Source organism: Bufo bufo, chromosome 6, assembly GCF_905171765.1.
Source record: "Bufo bufo chromosome 6, aBufBuf1.1, whole genome shotgun sequence".
Taxonomy (NCBI): domain Eukaryota; kingdom Metazoa; phylum Chordata; class Amphibia; order Anura; family Bufonidae; genus Bufo; species Bufo bufo.
Genome location: NC_053394.1, coordinates 56,861,818 through 56,880,435, shown reverse-complemented (window position 1 = coordinate 56,880,435; position 18,618 = coordinate 56,861,818). Strand labels below are relative to the sequence as shown.

Here is an 18,618-nt window from a genome sequence, read left to right as displayed (position 1 = left end):
AGAATAGGAGATGAGTGTTTGATCGCTGTGTTCAGGTAGAGAATAAGTGTTATTAGTGGCACAACCCCCACCCCCTCCAGCTCGGCCCATTGGGGTATTTGAGCTGTCAGCCTGTAGCTGTCATATGTCTTCAAGGAGCTGAACTCTTCCTTCTTGACAGGTTGCAGATGGTGGTGATGCAGAAGTACCACCATGTTCAATTCTCTTAGGAGTTGTAGTTATTTCTCTCTGGATGCTATTTCTTTCTGCATGAGATGCAAGTTTTGATTTTGAATTTTTTTTTGTCATAGGCAAAACAAAGTAATGCAAAGGACTCTGTACGGAAGAAGCGTCCGCTGCTCGTCAATGCCGGCCTCTGCCTGGCTCCTGATGTTTTTCAGATGGTGCTTGATAGCGAGAATGAAGCAAAAGGTAAGCGTCCTCTGTAAATGCTTTGTCGTACCCCATTAGGGTGCATTCACATGACCGTATGAATGGGTCCGTGTTCGTTCTGCAATTTTGCAGAATGAGTGCGTAACTATTCATTTTAACGGGGCCGCAAAAGATGCGGACAGCACACAGTGTGCCACTGCATCCGTTGTTCTGTTCTGCGGCCTTTCAAAAATATAAAGAATTTCCTATTCTTTTCTGCAATTGCGGACAATAATAGGCATTTTCTATATAGCACCGGCCATATGCGATCCGCAAAATGCGCCATAGGCCATAGACACTACAGACAGGAGGGGACCTCGTTGACTTCTATTGGAGAGTTTTCTAGACATGTTCTGTAACCTGTGCAGAGGTCAGGAGGGAGCGGATAAGCTGTGATATCACCTACTGTGAATGGTAGATTTTGTGTTGTCTACATAGAGAGGTAATATCTGTCTTTCTAATCCTGCATGTAATGATAAGCAGATACAGTCCTGATCAAAAGTTTAAGACCACTTGAAAAATGGCAAAAAATCATATTTTACATTGTTGGATCTTAACAAGGTTCCAAGTAGAGCTTCAACATGCAACAAGAAGAAATGAGAGTGAGACAAATCATTTTTTGAGCATTCAATTAATTGAAAATAACGATTAAACTGAAACAGGTTGTTTTTCAGCTGATCAAAAGTTTAGGACCACATGCCTTTAAAAGGCCAAATCTGTGCAAAGATGTGGATTCATTGTCATTTTCTGTCAGGTAGTCACACGTTGTGATGGCAAAGGCAAAAAAACTCTCCCTTTTTGAACGTGGTCGGGTTGTTGAACTGTATAAGCAGGGTCTCTCACAGCGCGCTATCGCTGCTGAGGTGGGGCGCAGTAAGACAGTCATTTGGAATTTCTTAAATGATCCTGAGGGTTATGGAACAAAAAAGTCAAGTGGAAGACCCAAAAAAATGTCATCAGCACTGAGCCGGAGGATCCAATTGGCTGTCCGTCAAGACACTGGACGATCCTCGACCCAAATTAAGGCCCTTACTGGTGCTGACTGCAGCCCCATAACCATCAGACGGCATCTAAGACTGAAGGGCTTCAAAAACAAAAAACGTCTTCAAAGACCTCGTCTCCTTGAACGCCACAGAACTGCTCGTTTGGACTGTGCAAGAGAGCACCAAACATGGGACATTCAAAAGTGGAAGAAAGTTTTATTCTCTGATGAGAAAAAATTTAACCTTGATGGTCCTGATGGTTTCCAACGTTACTGGCATGACAAGCAGATCCCACCTGAGATGTTTTCTATGCGCCACAGTGGAGGGGCGCCATAATGGTCTGGGGTGCTTTTTCCTTCAGTGGAACAGTGGAGCTTCAGGAAGTGCAGGGGCGTCAAACGGCCGCTGGCTATGTCCAGATGTGGCAGAGAGCATTCCTCATGACTGAGGGCTCTCGTCTGTGTGGTAACGACTGGGTTTTCCAACAGGACAACGCTACAGTACACAATGCCCGCAGGACAAGGGACTTCTTCCAGGAGAATAACATCACTCTTTTGGCCCATCCTGCGTGTTCCCCTGATCTAAATCCAATTGAGAACCTTTGGGGATGGATGGCAAGGGAAGTTTACAAAAATGGACAACAGTTCCAGACAGTAGATGGCCTTCGTGCGGCCGTCTTCACCACTTGGAGAAATGTTCCCACTCACCTCATGGAAACGCTTGCATCAAGCATGCCGAAATGAATTTTTGAAGTGATAAACAATAACGGCGGAGCTTCTCATTACTGAGTTCATGTTTGGAAGTTGGATTTCTGTTTTGGGGGGGTTTAGTTTTTTTTTGGAGGTGTGGTCCTAAACTGTGGATCAGCTGAAAAACAGCCTGTTTCAGTTTATTCATGTTTTCATTAAATTGAATGCTGTTAAGATCCAGTCATGCTAAATATGATTTTTTGCCATTTTTCAAGTGGTCTTAAACTTTTGATCAGGACTGTAACTGCAGTAAATGGATCTGAATAGACCAAGAAGTGGCAACTATTATTAAGCCTAGTGGCCAGTGCGAAAACGGCAGGATTTTATGATTTTTGTTTAAATATAGATATTGATACGGGAAATAAAAATAACATCATAAATTTTTCATTTTTTTTAAAACATGTTCAACAAAAGGTCATTTTCTCTTGACACATTCCCTTTAAGTGAAAGTCTAATACCAGCCATGACATTCTTGAAATGCATCATTCATGTGGAACACTAGCTATATGTCCAGGTTTTGTAGTTGGGACCTAATGCCTACTATTTGGGTTGTTAAAGGGGTTTTTCTTATCAGAGCAGCTCTTCTTTTTGGGTCCCAAGTTGTGGATCTTCTCCATACCATCATAGAGGCAGAAAGGAAGGCGCCCGCACTTGGGGCCAATCTCTGTGAGACATAAAAAGGGCTGTTGTCATGAGACAAGCCCTTTCATTTGAAGGCTATGGCTGTATGTGACTACCAGTGTCTTCAAAACCAATGAGACAGCTTTGCAAATAGACATGAGTCTCCATGGTTAGAGACTAGAAACAAACCTAGTTACTATGAGGCACCTTTATTAAGACCAGCGTTTTAGACGCCGGTCTTAATAAAGCCCTAAACTGGCAGTGGATCCTCCGAAGTTATGTAGAGACACCGGCCTCTCCATAACTTCAGCGCATCCAGCGCCAGTTCCAAATGTAAGACAGCTTCCGAGCTGTCTTACATTTAGACCATTTTCTACGCCTAAACCAGGCCCCTTCCCCGCCCAATTCACGCCCACAATTTTAGACCTGGAGTGAGCGAGAAAAAGTTGCAGATAGCGTATTTCAGCATAGTAAATGACCCCCAATATGTCTGAATCTGTAGTCATGTGCTCAGTTAGAAATGAGTAACACGTGACTGCAGTATCAAACTACACATGTGGCTTGTGTATGTAGGTTTAAGTACTGGGCCCATTTTTTGTTTTGCATTTTCATTTTTTCCTCCCCCCCCCCATTCCAATAGCCATAACTTTTTTAATTTTCTGTTCATATAGCCATATGAGGGCTTATTTTTGTAGTATTTTTTTAAGGGGACCATTTCATTTACCATGTCTGTTCTTGGAAAATGGGGGGAAAAATTATTTGTGGGGTTAAATCGAAAATAAACACAATTCCGCTAAGGTTTTTGGGGGTTTTGACATCACGTCGTTCACTGTGCACTAAAAATGACATGACATGCTTATTCAAATATGGCGATACCAAACTATAGTGTAGCACAGGGTCTTTATTAAGACCAGTGTCCATAATGAGTGTGCCCCATGATCTGTATTCAGTGTGTCCCTCTACTAATAAAAGAAGTGTAGCTGTTAGGGTCCATTCACACATCCGTAATTCCATTCCGCATTTTGCGGAACGGAATTGCGGACCCATACATTTCCGGGTCTGCAATTCCGATCCTGAAAAAAATAGAACATGTCCTATTCTTGTCCCCAATAGTGGACAAGAATAGGCATATTCTCTTAGTGCCGGCAATGTGCGGTCCGCAAAATGCGGAACGCACATTGCCGCTGTCCGTGTTTTGTGGATCCGCAAAACACACACGAATGTGTGAATGGACCCTTAATTGGTAAATTTTTTGATTCGAGTTGTAGGTTGTGGTGATGACATCTACATGTCTTCAAATGTAAGATTTCTGACTCCGAGGTCTTGTCTGCTGTCAGTCTCCACAGGTAAAGGTAACAAGGGACATATAAGTTACTTGTGCCTGAAAGCGCAGCACCATTCAAAGTGTGTCCAGAAGACTGATGGCCATTTAAAGCGTATGGGGAACGCTAATGAGGCAGAAAGGTAAGTACCACCCACAGGGTGTGCAGTCACCTCTGTGCTTCCGAGGTATTGTCACACATTTTATAAGGCTTTCTGTATGAAATCGTTGTCTCCTTATGAGAACAGGATTCTATTCTCTCAGTAGATCCTGTAGAGTATATGGTTTGTAGAGCTGAGTCGCTTCGCTCTCTACATCAGGTTCTTCATTCATGTCAGAAATCGTCTTGTGGACCTACAGTAATAAGAACAGATGGAGCAGCCAAACATTTTCTGTGATATTTTGTTATTGCCAAATGCTGCTCTTCACGTTTCAGGAGCTGTTTTATGGCCTTTTACCCTGAGGCCGCTTCCCATCAGATGACCTCCTAGTGTAGTGCATGCAGGATCATCTCACATGTCGGGGTTGCTCGGCCACCTCTCCATTCACTGCTATTGGACTGTCTGAAGCAGCTGACTACATCTATATCTTTCTGTATGAATAACTTTCCCAGTTTTACTCGTGGAATCTAATTTGCCAAGTGGATGCCTAAACACTCATTGAGGAGCATTTATCAAAGGTTTATGCTACTATAAAAAAGTAGCAAAATAGTCTCGCCATGTGTGCATAATAAATTTAAACTTTTCTTTTCTATGGGCACTTTCAAAAGTGGGCAGGCTGCAGCAGGAGTGGGCATAGCCTCTCGCAACCCTTCTTATTTACTTTAAAGGGGTTATCGCGCTCCCCAGCACCTGTGTCAGTCCTGATCCCCGCGCGGCCGCCGCTGCATCTCTCCGTCGCGCGGATCTCTCTCCGCACGGCTGCTCCCCTGTCGCCGGATGTTTTGATCGATGAGATGCAGCAGTGGCCATGCGGGGATCAGGAGTGACGCGGGTGTCGGGAAGCGGGGTAGGTATAATCCAATATGAGGGGCCTGGGCATTGGGGGGCAGGTTTTAGACTTTGGATAACCCCTTTAATTTATGCCAGAAACTGGTAAAGATTTGAAAGTCTGGCCCAGAGACTGCCTGGAAATGCACCAAATATATTAATAATAAATGTGTCCCATTCTGCACTGATGGACTTTATACTAAAACTGGTGTTTGTGACATTGTCCTCTGTGTCTGCCTACACAGCAGTGAATCATGGCGTACCTCACTTATAAATGGGAACCATTCCGTGTGGGAATCACTGACTTCAATTCTCTGAATTCAGTCATTGTGCAAGTTCTTAAAAAGTTTGGCACATCTCACACGCTGCTAGGATATGCCACCAGTATCGCATAAGTACGGGTCCCACCTCTGGCACCCACACCTATCTGTAGAACGTGGCGTGCTCTCCATTAGCTTCTCGGCTATTTCCAGGACTTCCATAGAGGTTAATGGAGAGTGCACCACGCAAGCGCAGCCACCTCTCCATTAACCTAAATGGGCGCTCTGGAAATAGCTGAGCCAGCACTCCGCTATATTTGGCACTCCCATAGAAGTGAACGGAGGGTGGCTGTCCTTGCAAGGTGCGCTATTATTCACCTTGGAGGCCCCCGTTCTAGAGACAGATGCAAGTCCCAGAGGGGGGGAACCACGCCTATCGGACATTGGTGGCATATCCTACAGATATGCCACCAATGTGTGAGATGCCTTAATCCCATTAATTCAGCTACACGCTTTACTTTCTAAACAAATGGACCCATTAGGTACCTATATGGCAAGTACTGGTTTATAGTAATGTGACAGTAGGATACTGGTGCAGTCATGTTTACTTTAAAAGCAGATATTACATTGTGATATTATAAAGAATAAAATGTCGCTCTGGAATTCAATAATGAACCATTACTGGTCTTTGCTTCCCATGTTTTCATGTGTAGGGTCAGGCTGTGGGCAGACTTGGCCAAGCTAGCTCGGAAGCAAGAGGTCTGGGATGTCTGTAGGGCAGCGTGCCGTTTCTGTCTGTTATATGATGACGGCCGGTGGAGTATTTCAAAGCTTGATGTCTGTAAGTATAATGTATTTGTAGTTCTGCAGTTTGATGCGCCAACATTCAGTCTGGATGAAATCTCCGTGACTGCAGCCAAAAGACATGCAACCTCCGCGGGCTCTATGGTACCTCTAGGGCAGTGATGGCGAACCTTTTAGAGACCGAGTCCTCAAACTGCAACCTAAAACCCACTTATTTATTGCAAAGTGCCAACACAGCAATTTAACCTGAATAGTACACTCCAATATAGTGTATCGTCCATGTACTTTATCCTTTATATATATATATAAGAGTCGGCCTTCATTCAGTTCACTGCTCGTGCCGTTCATAGCGCACCCTACGCTGAGGAATGGTGGGAAAAGTCTAAGGCATATTGGTACACCATAGACTTTTTCCAGGGTGCGGGTGCCCACAGGGAGGGCTGTGAGTGCCGCCTCTGGCACCCGTGCAATAGGTTCGCCACCACTGCTGTAGGTGCACATTAAAGGGGTTGTCAAAGGAACACAATGGGGTACATTTATTAAGACCGGCGTTTTAGACACTGGTCTTAATAAGCCCCTGTGCTGGCGATGGATCGCCGGAGTTATGAAGAGGCGCTGGCCTCTCCATAACTTCGGCGCATCCACCACCGATTCTAACTGTAAGACAGCTTCCGAGCTGTCTTACATTTCAACCATTTTCTAGTTCTGGTTTTCGCGGTCAGATCACGGATCCTCAAAACACGGTTACCGGCCGAGTACATGCCGCCATTGCTTTTTTAACTGCTGCAAAAAAAATGTCCTATCCTTCTCCGCAAAATGGACAAGTATTGGACACACAAACCAATAAGAGTATATGTAGTTACCGTAGATAATAAATCACTTAACAGTCACACTTACTGTAGTAGTCACACCGTAAACATTATTATACCATTATATTTTATTAAACGCATATTAACAACAGGATTGGCACACACAGACTAGTTAAAAAAATTAAAATCAGCACAAATGTGGTGGTCAGACTGCAGGATAGATATAAAGTGCAAGTGCAAAATAATTGGATGGTATTAGAACCACAGCATAGCTTGTAGCTGTGAGAAAATTCTGCTAAATATACTGGAAAAGGTACAATCCAATGTAACAATAAAGTACCATAATAAAGAGCAATTAATAATACCAACCAAAGTATACAATCCTGTATCGGGTCAGACCACCACACCCTAACGCGCGTTTCGCAGTCAGCTTTCTCTTATTGGTTTTTGTAGTCTATTATGTATATGGGTTAATGTTACTTGAGAAGGGGAAGTAAGTTTGGTGTTCAAGTATTGGACACGGTCTGTCTTTTTTTGCGGTGTCACAAAATGGACAAATCGATGCGGAAAGCACAAGGTGTGCTGTCCACATCCTTAGCGGTCCCATTGACATGAATAAGTAGCTTCTGAAATGCAAAAAATGCTGATCGGATGTGGACTGACCATACGGTCGTGTGCATAAGGCTACTTTCACACTCGCAGTTTTCTTTTCCGGCATAGAGTTCCGTCCTAGGGGCTCAATACCGGAAAAGAACTGATCGGTTTTATCCCCATGCATTCTGAATGGAGAGTAATCCGTTCAGGATGCATCAGGATGTCTACAGTTCAGTCGTTTTGACTGATCAGGCAAAAGATAAAACCGCAGCATGCTACAGTTTTATCTCCGGCCAAAAAAACTGAAGACTTGCCTGAATGCCGGATCCGGTAAAAATGTGAAAAGAATACAAGACGGATCCGTCTGTCCGCATGACAAGTGGAGAGACAGATACGTTCATGCAATGAATTTGTGAGACGGATCCGCATCCGGATGCGTCTCACAAATGCTTTCAGTCACACCCAGATTGGTGGATCCGGCGGCCAGTTCCGACGACGGAACTACCCGCCGGATCACACTGCCGCAAGTGTGAAAGTAGCTTAAGGCCTAAAAGTACTAAAGGACCTTTTATATGTTATTTCTGACCAGTACAAAACATTCCTGTCCTGTCTTGAGGACCATGAAAAAGCCCTATTGACAGTCTGCTTCTAAGTTCTGAATTCTCTTGGGTGAAAATGATACTGTTCGGCTACATTCACACGACCATATGTATTTCTGCAAAATGCGGATGACGTCTGTGTGACATCCGTGTTGCATCAGGTTTTTTTTTGCGGAAGAATAGGACATGCTCTATATTTTTTGCTGGGCTACGGAACGGACATACGGATGCGGACAGCACACGGTGTGCTGTCCGCATTTTTTGCGGACCCATTAAAATTAATGGGTCCTCATCCAATCCGCAAAGAAAAAAACAGAACGGACACAGAAACTAAATATGTTTGTGTAATTGTAGCCTAAAATCTTGCATGTTCTTGCCTTAATTACCTGGGTTCAGTCCTGCAGAAGAAATAGTTTTCTTTTATGTTTTATTGTCCCTTTTTTTTTTTATTAGCACACAATAAAAGTCTTGCCCCCGGCGCGGTGGATGAAGGGAGGAACTCCGAGACGGACTCTTCAAAGCCAATATTCGAATTGTTCAGTGATGAAAAGGTCTTATTACGACTCCTTGCTGAAATTCGATTTATCAATGCAGAGGTCAGTGTTGAGCAGAGGCAACATGAAAATGTACACTAGGGGCCATACTGGTTAAAAATATGGCCACTTTGAATGTAGTGTTCATTATGCTTTATGTATGCAGCTTCCATGCAGAGATATGTGTCTGCACGGAGACTGGCTACAAAGAAACCCTGTGTGTAGTCTGAGCCTGCAAAGCAGCAGGACCCTCAGGCATTACTATACAGGTCACCGTGTAAAATATTTCTTACTTTATTTCGCACTATTGCTATTGTGCACTATACTTATAAATCGGAGGCTCTTAGTGCATGTTTTGATCAAACTGTTAGCTCACCTGCCACAACAAGGCGGCCTCTCTCTGACGGATCCGTGCACAAACTTCTCTGTCTTGGGCCTCGGTCTACCAAAGGCACCCAGGATAGTTAGGAACCAGCTTTATTCTTTTTAAAGGGATTGTCCCATCTGGGACATGTATGGCATAGCCACAGGATATACTATGAATACCCCCAGGTGAGTATACGCCGTTAACTAAAAAAAAAAGAAGCTTGGGCAGGTGGGAAATGGTCACCTTCTAGAAAAGCAAAATAAATGGACTGCTGCAAATGTGCCATGACTGGAAAACTAAAGCAAGCAAATAAACACAAAGATGCAGCAGCACTCTGCTGGCACTAGGAGATACACAAACGTAATAGTTTTATTATTTCAATTACACTGCCTGTCCAAAAAAAAGTCGCCACCAAAAAAAAAAACGTCACGCACTCTAATATTTCGTTGGACCGCCTTTAGCTTTGATTACGGCACACATTCGCTGTGGCATTGTTTCGATAAGCTTTGCAATGTTGGAAGATTTATTTCCATCCAGTGTTGCATACATTTTTCACCAAGATCTTGCATTGATGATGGTAGAGTCTGACCACTGCGCAAAGCCTTCTCCAGCACATCCCAAAGATTCTCAATGGGGTTAAGGTCTGGACTCTGTGGTGGCCAATCACTGTGTGAAAATGATGTCTCATGCTCCCTGAACCACTCTTTCACAATTTGAGCCCAATGAATCCTGGCATTGTCATCTTGGAATATGCCCGTGCCATCAGGGAAGAAAAAAATCCATTGATGGAATAACCTGGTCATTCAGTATGTTCAGGTAGTCCGCTGACCTCATTCTTGGAGCACATATTGTTGCTGAACCTAGACCTGACCAACTGCAGCAACCCCAGATCATAGCACTGCCCCCACAGACTTGTACAGTAGGCACTAGGCATGATGGGTGCATTACTTCACCTGCCTCTCTTCTTACCCTGATGCGCCCATCACTCTGCAACAGGGTAAATCTGGACTCATCAGACCACATGACCTTCTTCCATTGCTCCAGAGTCCAATCTTTATTAGTGGTTCTCTTACAGCTACACAGCTGTTCAATCCCAATCCCCTGAGTTCCCTTCGCATTGTGCATGTGGAAATGCTCTTACTTTCACTATTAAACATAGCCCTGAGTTCTACTGTTGTTTTTCTTTGATTGTATTTCACCAAACGTTTAAGTGATCGCCGATCACGATCATTCAGGATTTTTTTCCCGCCACATTTCTCCCTCGAATACGATGGCTCCCCACTATCCTTCCAGTTTTTAATAATGCGTTGGACAGTTCTTAACCCAATTTTAGTAGTTTCTGCAACCTCCTTAGATGTTTTCTCTGCTTGACCCTTCTCAAACAGACTGACATCTTTTCCACGACCACGAGATGTGTCTTTCGACATGGTTGTTTAAGAAATGAGAAGCAACTCATTGCACCAGTTGGGGCTAAATAACTTGTTGCCGGCTGAAAGATAATCGCCCATGCAGTAATTATCCAATAGGAGGCTCATACCTATTTGCTTAGTTAAATCCAGGTGGACAGGCAGTGTACATTACTGCTACATTTACGACACTTAATGAACAATTGATCCAATTGAGTAAGGTTGCCCTGTCCTAGCAGGTTGGCTCGTACAATTTGATCAAAATGTGTGCTAAGTAAGTAGACTCAATGGTAAGTAGAGTGATAAGTAGACTCATGGGTAAGTGAAGTAATAAGTAGAATCATTGGTTATGATCACCCAAAGGGTTTCTACATTATGCTACCCGGGTCCAGTAACCGCCGGTGGATTACCACAATTGCCGGGCTGCACCTGTACTTGCAACTTAAACCATGACACTTAAGAAAAGTGTAAGTGTGCGTGTACAGCCTGGCAACCCGAGGTAACCTTGTGTGCTTACCGTAGCTAGGAAGCACCATATACGGCTACCCTTACACTTTTCCTAATAGTGGTTGTCCACTCTTTTTATATTGATGGCCTATACTCAGGATAGGCCATCAATATCTGATTGTTGGGGGTCCAACATCAAATACCCCCACGATCAGCTGTTTGGGAGTAGCTTTGCCGCTGGAACTATACAGTTTCCTACATTGTGTAGTGGACAAAGGTGGTTGTTGCGGTGCTGCTCCCATTAAAGAAACTGGAAGTAGCATATTATAAGGTATTCTGAAATGGTCATTCTTTAAGGGGTTATACTAACTGGACGACATTGTCTTAAAATGAAGCCAACTGAAGGCCTTAGCTCTAATTTATAGAGTGTCCAATCCAGGGGCATAGCTAAAGGCTCATGGGTCCTGGTGCAAGGGTTCAGCTCGGGACCCCCTTCCCTCAGTGCTTTGTGGCCAGGGGCAGGGAAGCGCATAGCCTTAAAAAATTGAAGGCAAAAATGAAACAGCAACCCCCCCCTTGCCATATTTTTGACCTACGTAACCCTTTCTTTTCAGCCAGAGGTGTAACTTGACCAGCATGCACTTTCTATAATAACGGTGTCTTCTTATGTGGCACAAGGGACTTTGGTTCCCCTCAGGCTCCTGGGCCCAGTAGCGACTGCTACCCCTGCACCCCCTATAACTAAGCCCCTGGTCCAATCAAAGGAACCCAAGTGCAGCTCAGTCTCTTTCAAGTGAATTGGCCTGGGCTGCAATACCACGCCATGTACCAATAGCCCATGAATGTACACTTTGTCTGTCGTAAAAGTAATACTAATAAACTTTTCCCATTTTTTAAAGGCCACAAGGCAACCCCCACAACGGCTTAGCAAGTTACATAGGACTCTTGTTATCTGTAACACCTGCAAGAAAAGTACTGCCAACACTTTATTTGTGAGAAAAGTAAAACCATGTTGTAGGGCAAGAGTCTGCTCGACTGAAAGATTAATGGTGCTTTTTGCAAAGACGGCTAGAAAGGGATATTGACTGTATTATACAAGGTGATAAAACCGTTTTTATCCATTAGGCTACAATACACTTTCTAAAGTCTGAAGGCTGTAAACTGAATGAAACTCCAATCCCACCTGAAGACAACAGTACTCGTCCATCTTCCTACATTCCTGTAAAGCTGGACGAAGACCCAGATTGGATCCTGTATAGGTAATAATTATACATCATAGATTATTAGGGGCCTCAGGATATTTAAAGGATAACTGTCACACTTAGACCCTAATTTCAAGTTTCATTTATGTAGTTACTAATAACATGATATTCCAGAATCGGTTACTATTAGACTGACTTACCCCATATTTAATAAGATTCAGCCCTTAGCAACCAGTCTGCATAAAACTGCAATTTCACTATTCAGTTAAGATGGCCGCCACTGCCCTCACCCTGAGGCTAATCCCACCTGCCCTCACTAGCCAGTAACAATAGCCCCCCAAAAGTGTCAGTAACCAGAGCCCTCCCCCCTAAAGGGTTAATCTCCTGCAGCACAAAGGGGTCCTCTTACCACATGTTGCTTTCATTTATACACTGAGCAGATGGCAGATCTCCCTTCCCTGGTCTGCGCTGCTCCAACTCTGCCTTCTCCAGCTCTGCTGAGTGAGGGAGCGTCTGCCAAGCGCAGGGACAGGGAGAAGTGCACGCAGCCCAGGCACTGCTATCAGCTGCTGGGGAGGACCTGGCTTTAATCATTTATTTACAGTCCCTGGCTGGCAGTAATGTGACCTTGCACGCAGCATGCTTCGTCCTTCAACAGATAGACGGACCATGCCTAGCAACCCTATTTTAAGCACAGGTAAAAGTAGGCAGTACAGGGAACAAAAATGTGGAATTAAGCGGTAATTGAATACACAGTGAAAAGTTGAAATCGGGCCACCAAGGAGATATTAATCACCACAATCCAATACTCCAAAAAAATAAAAAATATGACAGTTATCCTTTAAATCATGTCTTCATTCCCAAAACTATTTATTTACTTAGGGAACATTGTGACTTTCAGAATGAAATGAATGCTGCAGAACATGTCCCATTCCATTAAGGAGGTTGTTGCACGGTCCAATCTTATTCAATTGCATTATTAGGGAATATGAATGTCATAGAGAGGTGTTTGCACTGGCTCTGGGTGTATGTGGGCCCTGCACAGTGTAACATAGTACATAAGGCCGAAAAAAGACATTTGTCCATCCAGTTCGGCCTGTCATCCTGCAAGTTGATCCAGAGGAAGGCAAAAAAAAACCCTGTGAGGTAGAAGCCAATTTTCCTCACTTTAGGGGATTAAAAAATTCCTTCCCGACTCCAATCAGGCAATCAGAATAACTCCCTGGATCAACGACCCCTCTCTAGTAGCTATATCCTGTAATATTATTACGCTCCAGAAATACATCCAGGCCCCTCTTGAATTCCTTTATTGTACTCACCATCACCACCTCCTCAGGCAGAGAGTGGGCACCTTGTTTCCCCTGTACTCGACTTGTCTCAGCCTTGTCCGCCTGCTCTGATGCTGCCTGTTATCCGGAGTGGCTTTTGCTCATTATGATGCACCCATATACACAGCTGATTGACCACCAGCTAATATCCAGCGTAACCACTGAGTGCAGCACGGACAGAAGCTATGTAGACACAGCGGGTAAGTTCCTGCTAGGTTGTCACAGGTATCTGAAGCTATGCCGACTGCAGTAGATCCCACAGCTGCTGGAGGGGGCGTAGGGGAGCATCCGTAGAGCGTACACAACAGTCGAGGTGACCCCACAGTTGCTCAGTTGTGTTCAAGTCTGGGGAATTAGGGGGCCATGGTAGTACTTGGAAGTCTTGGTGATGCTGTTCCAACCAATGTTTGACATTTCTAGCTGTGCGACATGTCACATTGTTTTGGTGGAAGATCCCCTCTGCCCCAGGGAACACAATCGGCATATATGGGTGCACGTGATCTGCAAGGATGGATTCATATCCAAATCACATGGATGAGTGAGCCAAAAGAACACCACAAAAACATTCCCCAGACCATAACGCTGACACCACCATCTTGTGTTCTTCCAGCAATGGTTGCAGGGTGTTTGTTCTCTGATGTTTCTCGCCTGACATGCCAACGTCCATCCGTTCAATGAAGCAAAAAACGTGATTCATTAAAGAAGGCAACCTTTTGCTCATCAGCAGAGGCACAATTCCAATACTGCTGCAAAGTTTTTTTTATGCCAGTGGAACTTTGTTAAAAGAGATGCAGTGACCCTCCATCTGCTTCGGAGCCCAATATGCAGTAGAGTTTTAGACACACGTAGGTCTGGTAGCCCCCTGGTTCACTTGGTGGTGAGCCGCTCCACTGTAGTGTGTCGGCCCACCCTCATGAACCTTCGTAGCTGATGTCCACCTTTCACATCAGTAACACAATACGCTTTCACCGCAGCAGCACGTGAACAGTTCACAAACTGCGCAGTTTTAGAAATACCGCCAACCTTGGCCCAAAAACCAATAATCGTCCCTTTTTGCAACTCTGATAAATCACCCCTATTACCCATGACAGCAACGAGGGATACATGTGCAGGCAGCCTATCACACCTTATATACCCACCAAGCCAGCTCACCACATGTGACTCCCTTCATGAGTTACACACTATCCACGTCGAAAGTGGTCTGTGTATTTCTTGGATTCCAGGTAATTCAGTGGGTGCCATAATACTACATTTCCCCCCTGCATATGCTGACAGCTGGAACCCTGGAGATCTGTGTAAGGCCTCTTTCACACGACCGTATGGCTTTTTCAGTGTTTTGCGATCCGTTTTTCACGAACCTGTTGTTTTGTTTTTTTGTTTCCGTTTCTGTTCCTCTTTTTCTGTTCCGTTTTTCTATATGGCATATACAGTATACAGTAATTACATAGAAAAAATTGGGCTAGGCATAAAATTTTCAATAGATGGTTCCGCAAAAACAGAACGGATACGGAAGACATACGGATGCATTTCCGTATGTGTTCCGTTTTCTTTGCTGACCCATTGACTTGAATGGAGCCATGGAACGTGATTTGCGGGCGATTAATAGGACATGTTCTATCTTTTAACAGAACGTAAATATGGAAACCGAATGCATACGAAGTACATTCCATTTTTTTTGCAGAACCATTGAAATGAATGGTTCTGTATACGGAACGCAAAGAGCAGCCTGTATTTTGCGTTCCGTATATATGGGCCAGTTTCTGCGTTCCGCATACGGTCCATTCATTTCAGTATGGGCCACAAAAGATACAGACAGCACTCTGTGTGCTGTCCGCATCCGTTGCTCGGTTCCGTGGCCCCGCAAAAATTATGAGTCCTGTCCTATTCTTTTCCGTTTTGCGGACAAGAATAGGCATTTCTATAATTGGCCTCCTGTTCCGTTCCGCAAATTGCGGAAGGCACACGGACGGCATCCATTTTTTGCGGATCCTGCAATTTGCAGACTGCAAAAAACGGCACGGTCGTGTGAACGAGCCCTAAAGCTGAGACTTCATCGCTTTTTCCATCTATTTTGATGTGAAAAATAGCACTTTATGCTGCGCTATTTTCCTGCCAAAATGATGGACACCGTAGCGGAACCAGATAGAGCCCATTATAAGCAATTAGCTACTGTATGCTATAAAAGTGGTAGACGTCACACTACCCCTGTGATTCCAAGCCTGGGGCTCATTTTTGGCTGAGGTCATTTCGCCATAAAACCAAGTGAGTGAGCATGTATGTAGATCACCCTTCCACAGTGAGTGGCCACTTCTTGGCCAAGAATGAGGACCAGGCAACCCCTGTTCTTGAGACAAGTAGATATGCCAAAAAAGTCATCAGTTCCTTTGTAGTCATCATTCCCCTCAAGCAATAGTTTGCCACCTGTGGCTCTCCAGCTGTTGGGAAACTACAACTCCTAGCATGCTCTGACTTCCTCCGATTGCACAGACTCTGAATTTTGGATGTTGATAAGCTGTGATCCTTCAAGATCTCCTTTCAGGGATTGCGGTGACTGCAGTATATGCTCATCACTTGAGTTAAACAATCCTAACTTATTCCATCCAGAGAACCCGGTTCATATTATTCAGATCTTTTTGCATTAGAATTCAATAGGAATGTCATTAGACGTGTGGGATAACTTCTTCTCATCTCCTCCAGTTTTGATTTCTTTGTAATTCTGCCATTCAAGCAAAAGGCTTAACACAAGTTGATATTCCGTAACAATCATGCAAAACATCACGGCTGAAAAGTGCGTCTCGGAGAGGGTGCGGTGAAGTGTTCTTGTCAGTGAAGAGCAGGGTGCGGTGCTGAATAACGCAGAGATTGGAGAAGGCAAAACTTCAATGGCAAAATATGTGCAATCACTTCAGTGGAGAACTTGTAGAACACCAGATGCGAGGCAGTGAAAATAACCCCTACGTGAAGGGCTCCTGCAAAAGTCATGGTTTTATATCCAAGGAGGAAAACGTAAAATCCGTTGTATGATTATAACACCAAAAAGGACAGATGCAATATGGTTGTCTGTGGTCGTACAGGTACACGGCCGCTCAGTGGCGTAACTAGAACTGATTGGGCCCCACAGCAAATTTTTGAATGAGTGAGTCTCAGATGGCACCAGCTGGGCACAACCTATTGAGCACTGAAGTGCCATATCTGTGGAAGAACTGCAGTCTTCATTTTGCACTGTCCGCTGTGGACTAATATCTACAAAATGTCAGTGGCATCAGAATGCTCGCTCCTCCTCTTAATACTTTGAGCAGCGGAGTTTCCAAAGGGGGTGTCACTTCTGGGGGGGTTCCATTTATTATTTCACCGCAGAGTCTCTACAATTGTCAGAAAACCGCACTGGGCCTCAAAATGTGCACGGTGCTCTTATGCTCCTGAACCCTCTCATACATTCAGACAAAAAATGATGGCCACCTGTAGGACGATACTAAAACCAGGCAGCAGGGCGTAATAAGAGGCCTCGCTTTAGACACTGGCACATGATGGGCACAATATACTGGACCCTGAAATTGCAATTTTCATATTGCACCAAATTCTAAGCCTTCTAACGCCCTAAATTAAAATGGAATTTACAAAATGGCGCCAACATAAGGTAGACACGGGGTGAATGTTAATAATTATTTTGTAAGGTACAGTATGACTAACTCTCTCTTAGGCCTCATGCACACGACCGTATTTTTTCACGGTCCGCAAAACGGGGTTCCGTTGGTCCGTGACCGTTTTTTTCGTCCGTGGGTCTTTCTTGATTTTTGGAGGATCCACGGACATGAAAAAAAAGTCGTTTTGGTGTCCGCCTGGCCGTGTGGAGCCAAACGGATCCGTCCTGACTTACAATGCAAGTCAATGGGGACGGATCCGTTTGACGTTGACACAATATGGTGCAATTGCAAACGGATCCGTCCCCCATTGACTTTCAATGTAAAGTCAGGAGTTAATATACCATAGGATCGGAGTTTTCTCCAATCCGATGGTATATTTTAACTTGAAGCGTCCCCATCACCATGGGAACGCCTCTATGTTAGAATATACCATCGGATTTTAGTTAGATCGTGAAACTCAGATCCGACAGTATATTCTAACACAGAGGCGTTCCCATGGTGATGGGGACGCTTCTAGTTAGAATATACTACGAACTGTGTAAATGACTGCCCCCTGCTGCCTGGCAGCACCCGATCTTTTACAGGGGGCTATGATCAGCACAATTAACCCTTCAGGTGCCGCACCTGAAGGGGTTAATTGTGCTGATCATAGCCCCCTGTAAGAGATCAGGGGCTGCCAGCAGCAGGGGGCAGACCCCCCTCCCTTCCCAGTTTGAATATCATTGGTGGCCAGTGTGCGGCCCCCCCCCCCGCCCCCCCTCTATTGTAATATCATTGGTGGCCAGTGTGCGCCCCCCCCCCCCGCCCCCCTTCTTTTGTAATTTCATTGGTGGCCAGTGTGCGGCCTCCCCTCTCCCCGATCATTGGTGGCAGCGGAGATTCCGATCGGAGTCCCAGTTTAATCGCTCTGGGGCTCCGATCGGTAACCATGGCAACCAGGACGCTAGTGCAGGCCTGGTTGCCATGGTTACTTAGCAATATTACAATATTAGAAGCATCATACTTACCTGCTGGCTGCTGCGATGTCTGTGTCCGGCCGGGAGCTCCTCCTACTGGTAAGTGACAGGTCTGTGCGGCGCATTGCTTAATGATCTGTCACTTACCAGTAGGAGGAGCTCCCGGCCAGACACAGACATCGCAGCAGCCAGCAGGTAAGTATGATGCTTCTAATATTGTAATATTGCTAGGCAACCAGGCCTGCAGTAGCGATTAAACTGGGACTCCGATCGGAATCTCCGCTGCCACCAATGATCGGGGGGAGGGAGAGGGGAGGCCGCACACTGGCCACCAATGATATTAATACAATAGAGAGGGGGCCGGGGGGGGCCGCACACTGGCCACCAATGATATTACAATAGGAAGGGGGGGCCGCACACTGGCCACCAATGATATTAATACAATAGAGAGGGGGCCGGGGGGGAGGCCGCACACTGGCCACCAATGATATTACAATAGAGGGAAGGAGGGGCGGGGGAGGCCGCACACTGGCCACCAATGATATTACAATAGGGGGGGGCGGGGGGGGCCGCACACTGGCCACCAATGATATTC

The 18,618-nt window shown here is 45.0% G+C and overlaps 1 protein-coding gene across 1 annotated transcript in view; it reads left to right on the top strand.

The window, feature by feature from the left end:
* CFAP46 (cilia and flagella associated protein 46) overlaps positions 1 to 18,618 on the top strand; it is a 226,770-nt gene that overhangs the window by 46,070 nt on the left and 162,082 nt on the right. Inside the window, exons 14-18 of the mRNA XM_040437700.1 lie at positions 291 to 411; positions 4,102 to 4,228; positions 6,048 to 6,175; positions 8,594 to 8,736; positions 12,019 to 12,152. Coding sequence (XP_040293634.1) covers positions 291 to 411; positions 4,102 to 4,228; positions 6,048 to 6,175; positions 8,594 to 8,736; positions 12,019 to 12,152 — 653 coding nt within the window. The remainder of the gene's footprint in view (positions 1 to 290; positions 412 to 4,101; positions 4,229 to 6,047; positions 6,176 to 8,593; positions 8,737 to 12,018; positions 12,153 to 18,618) is intronic.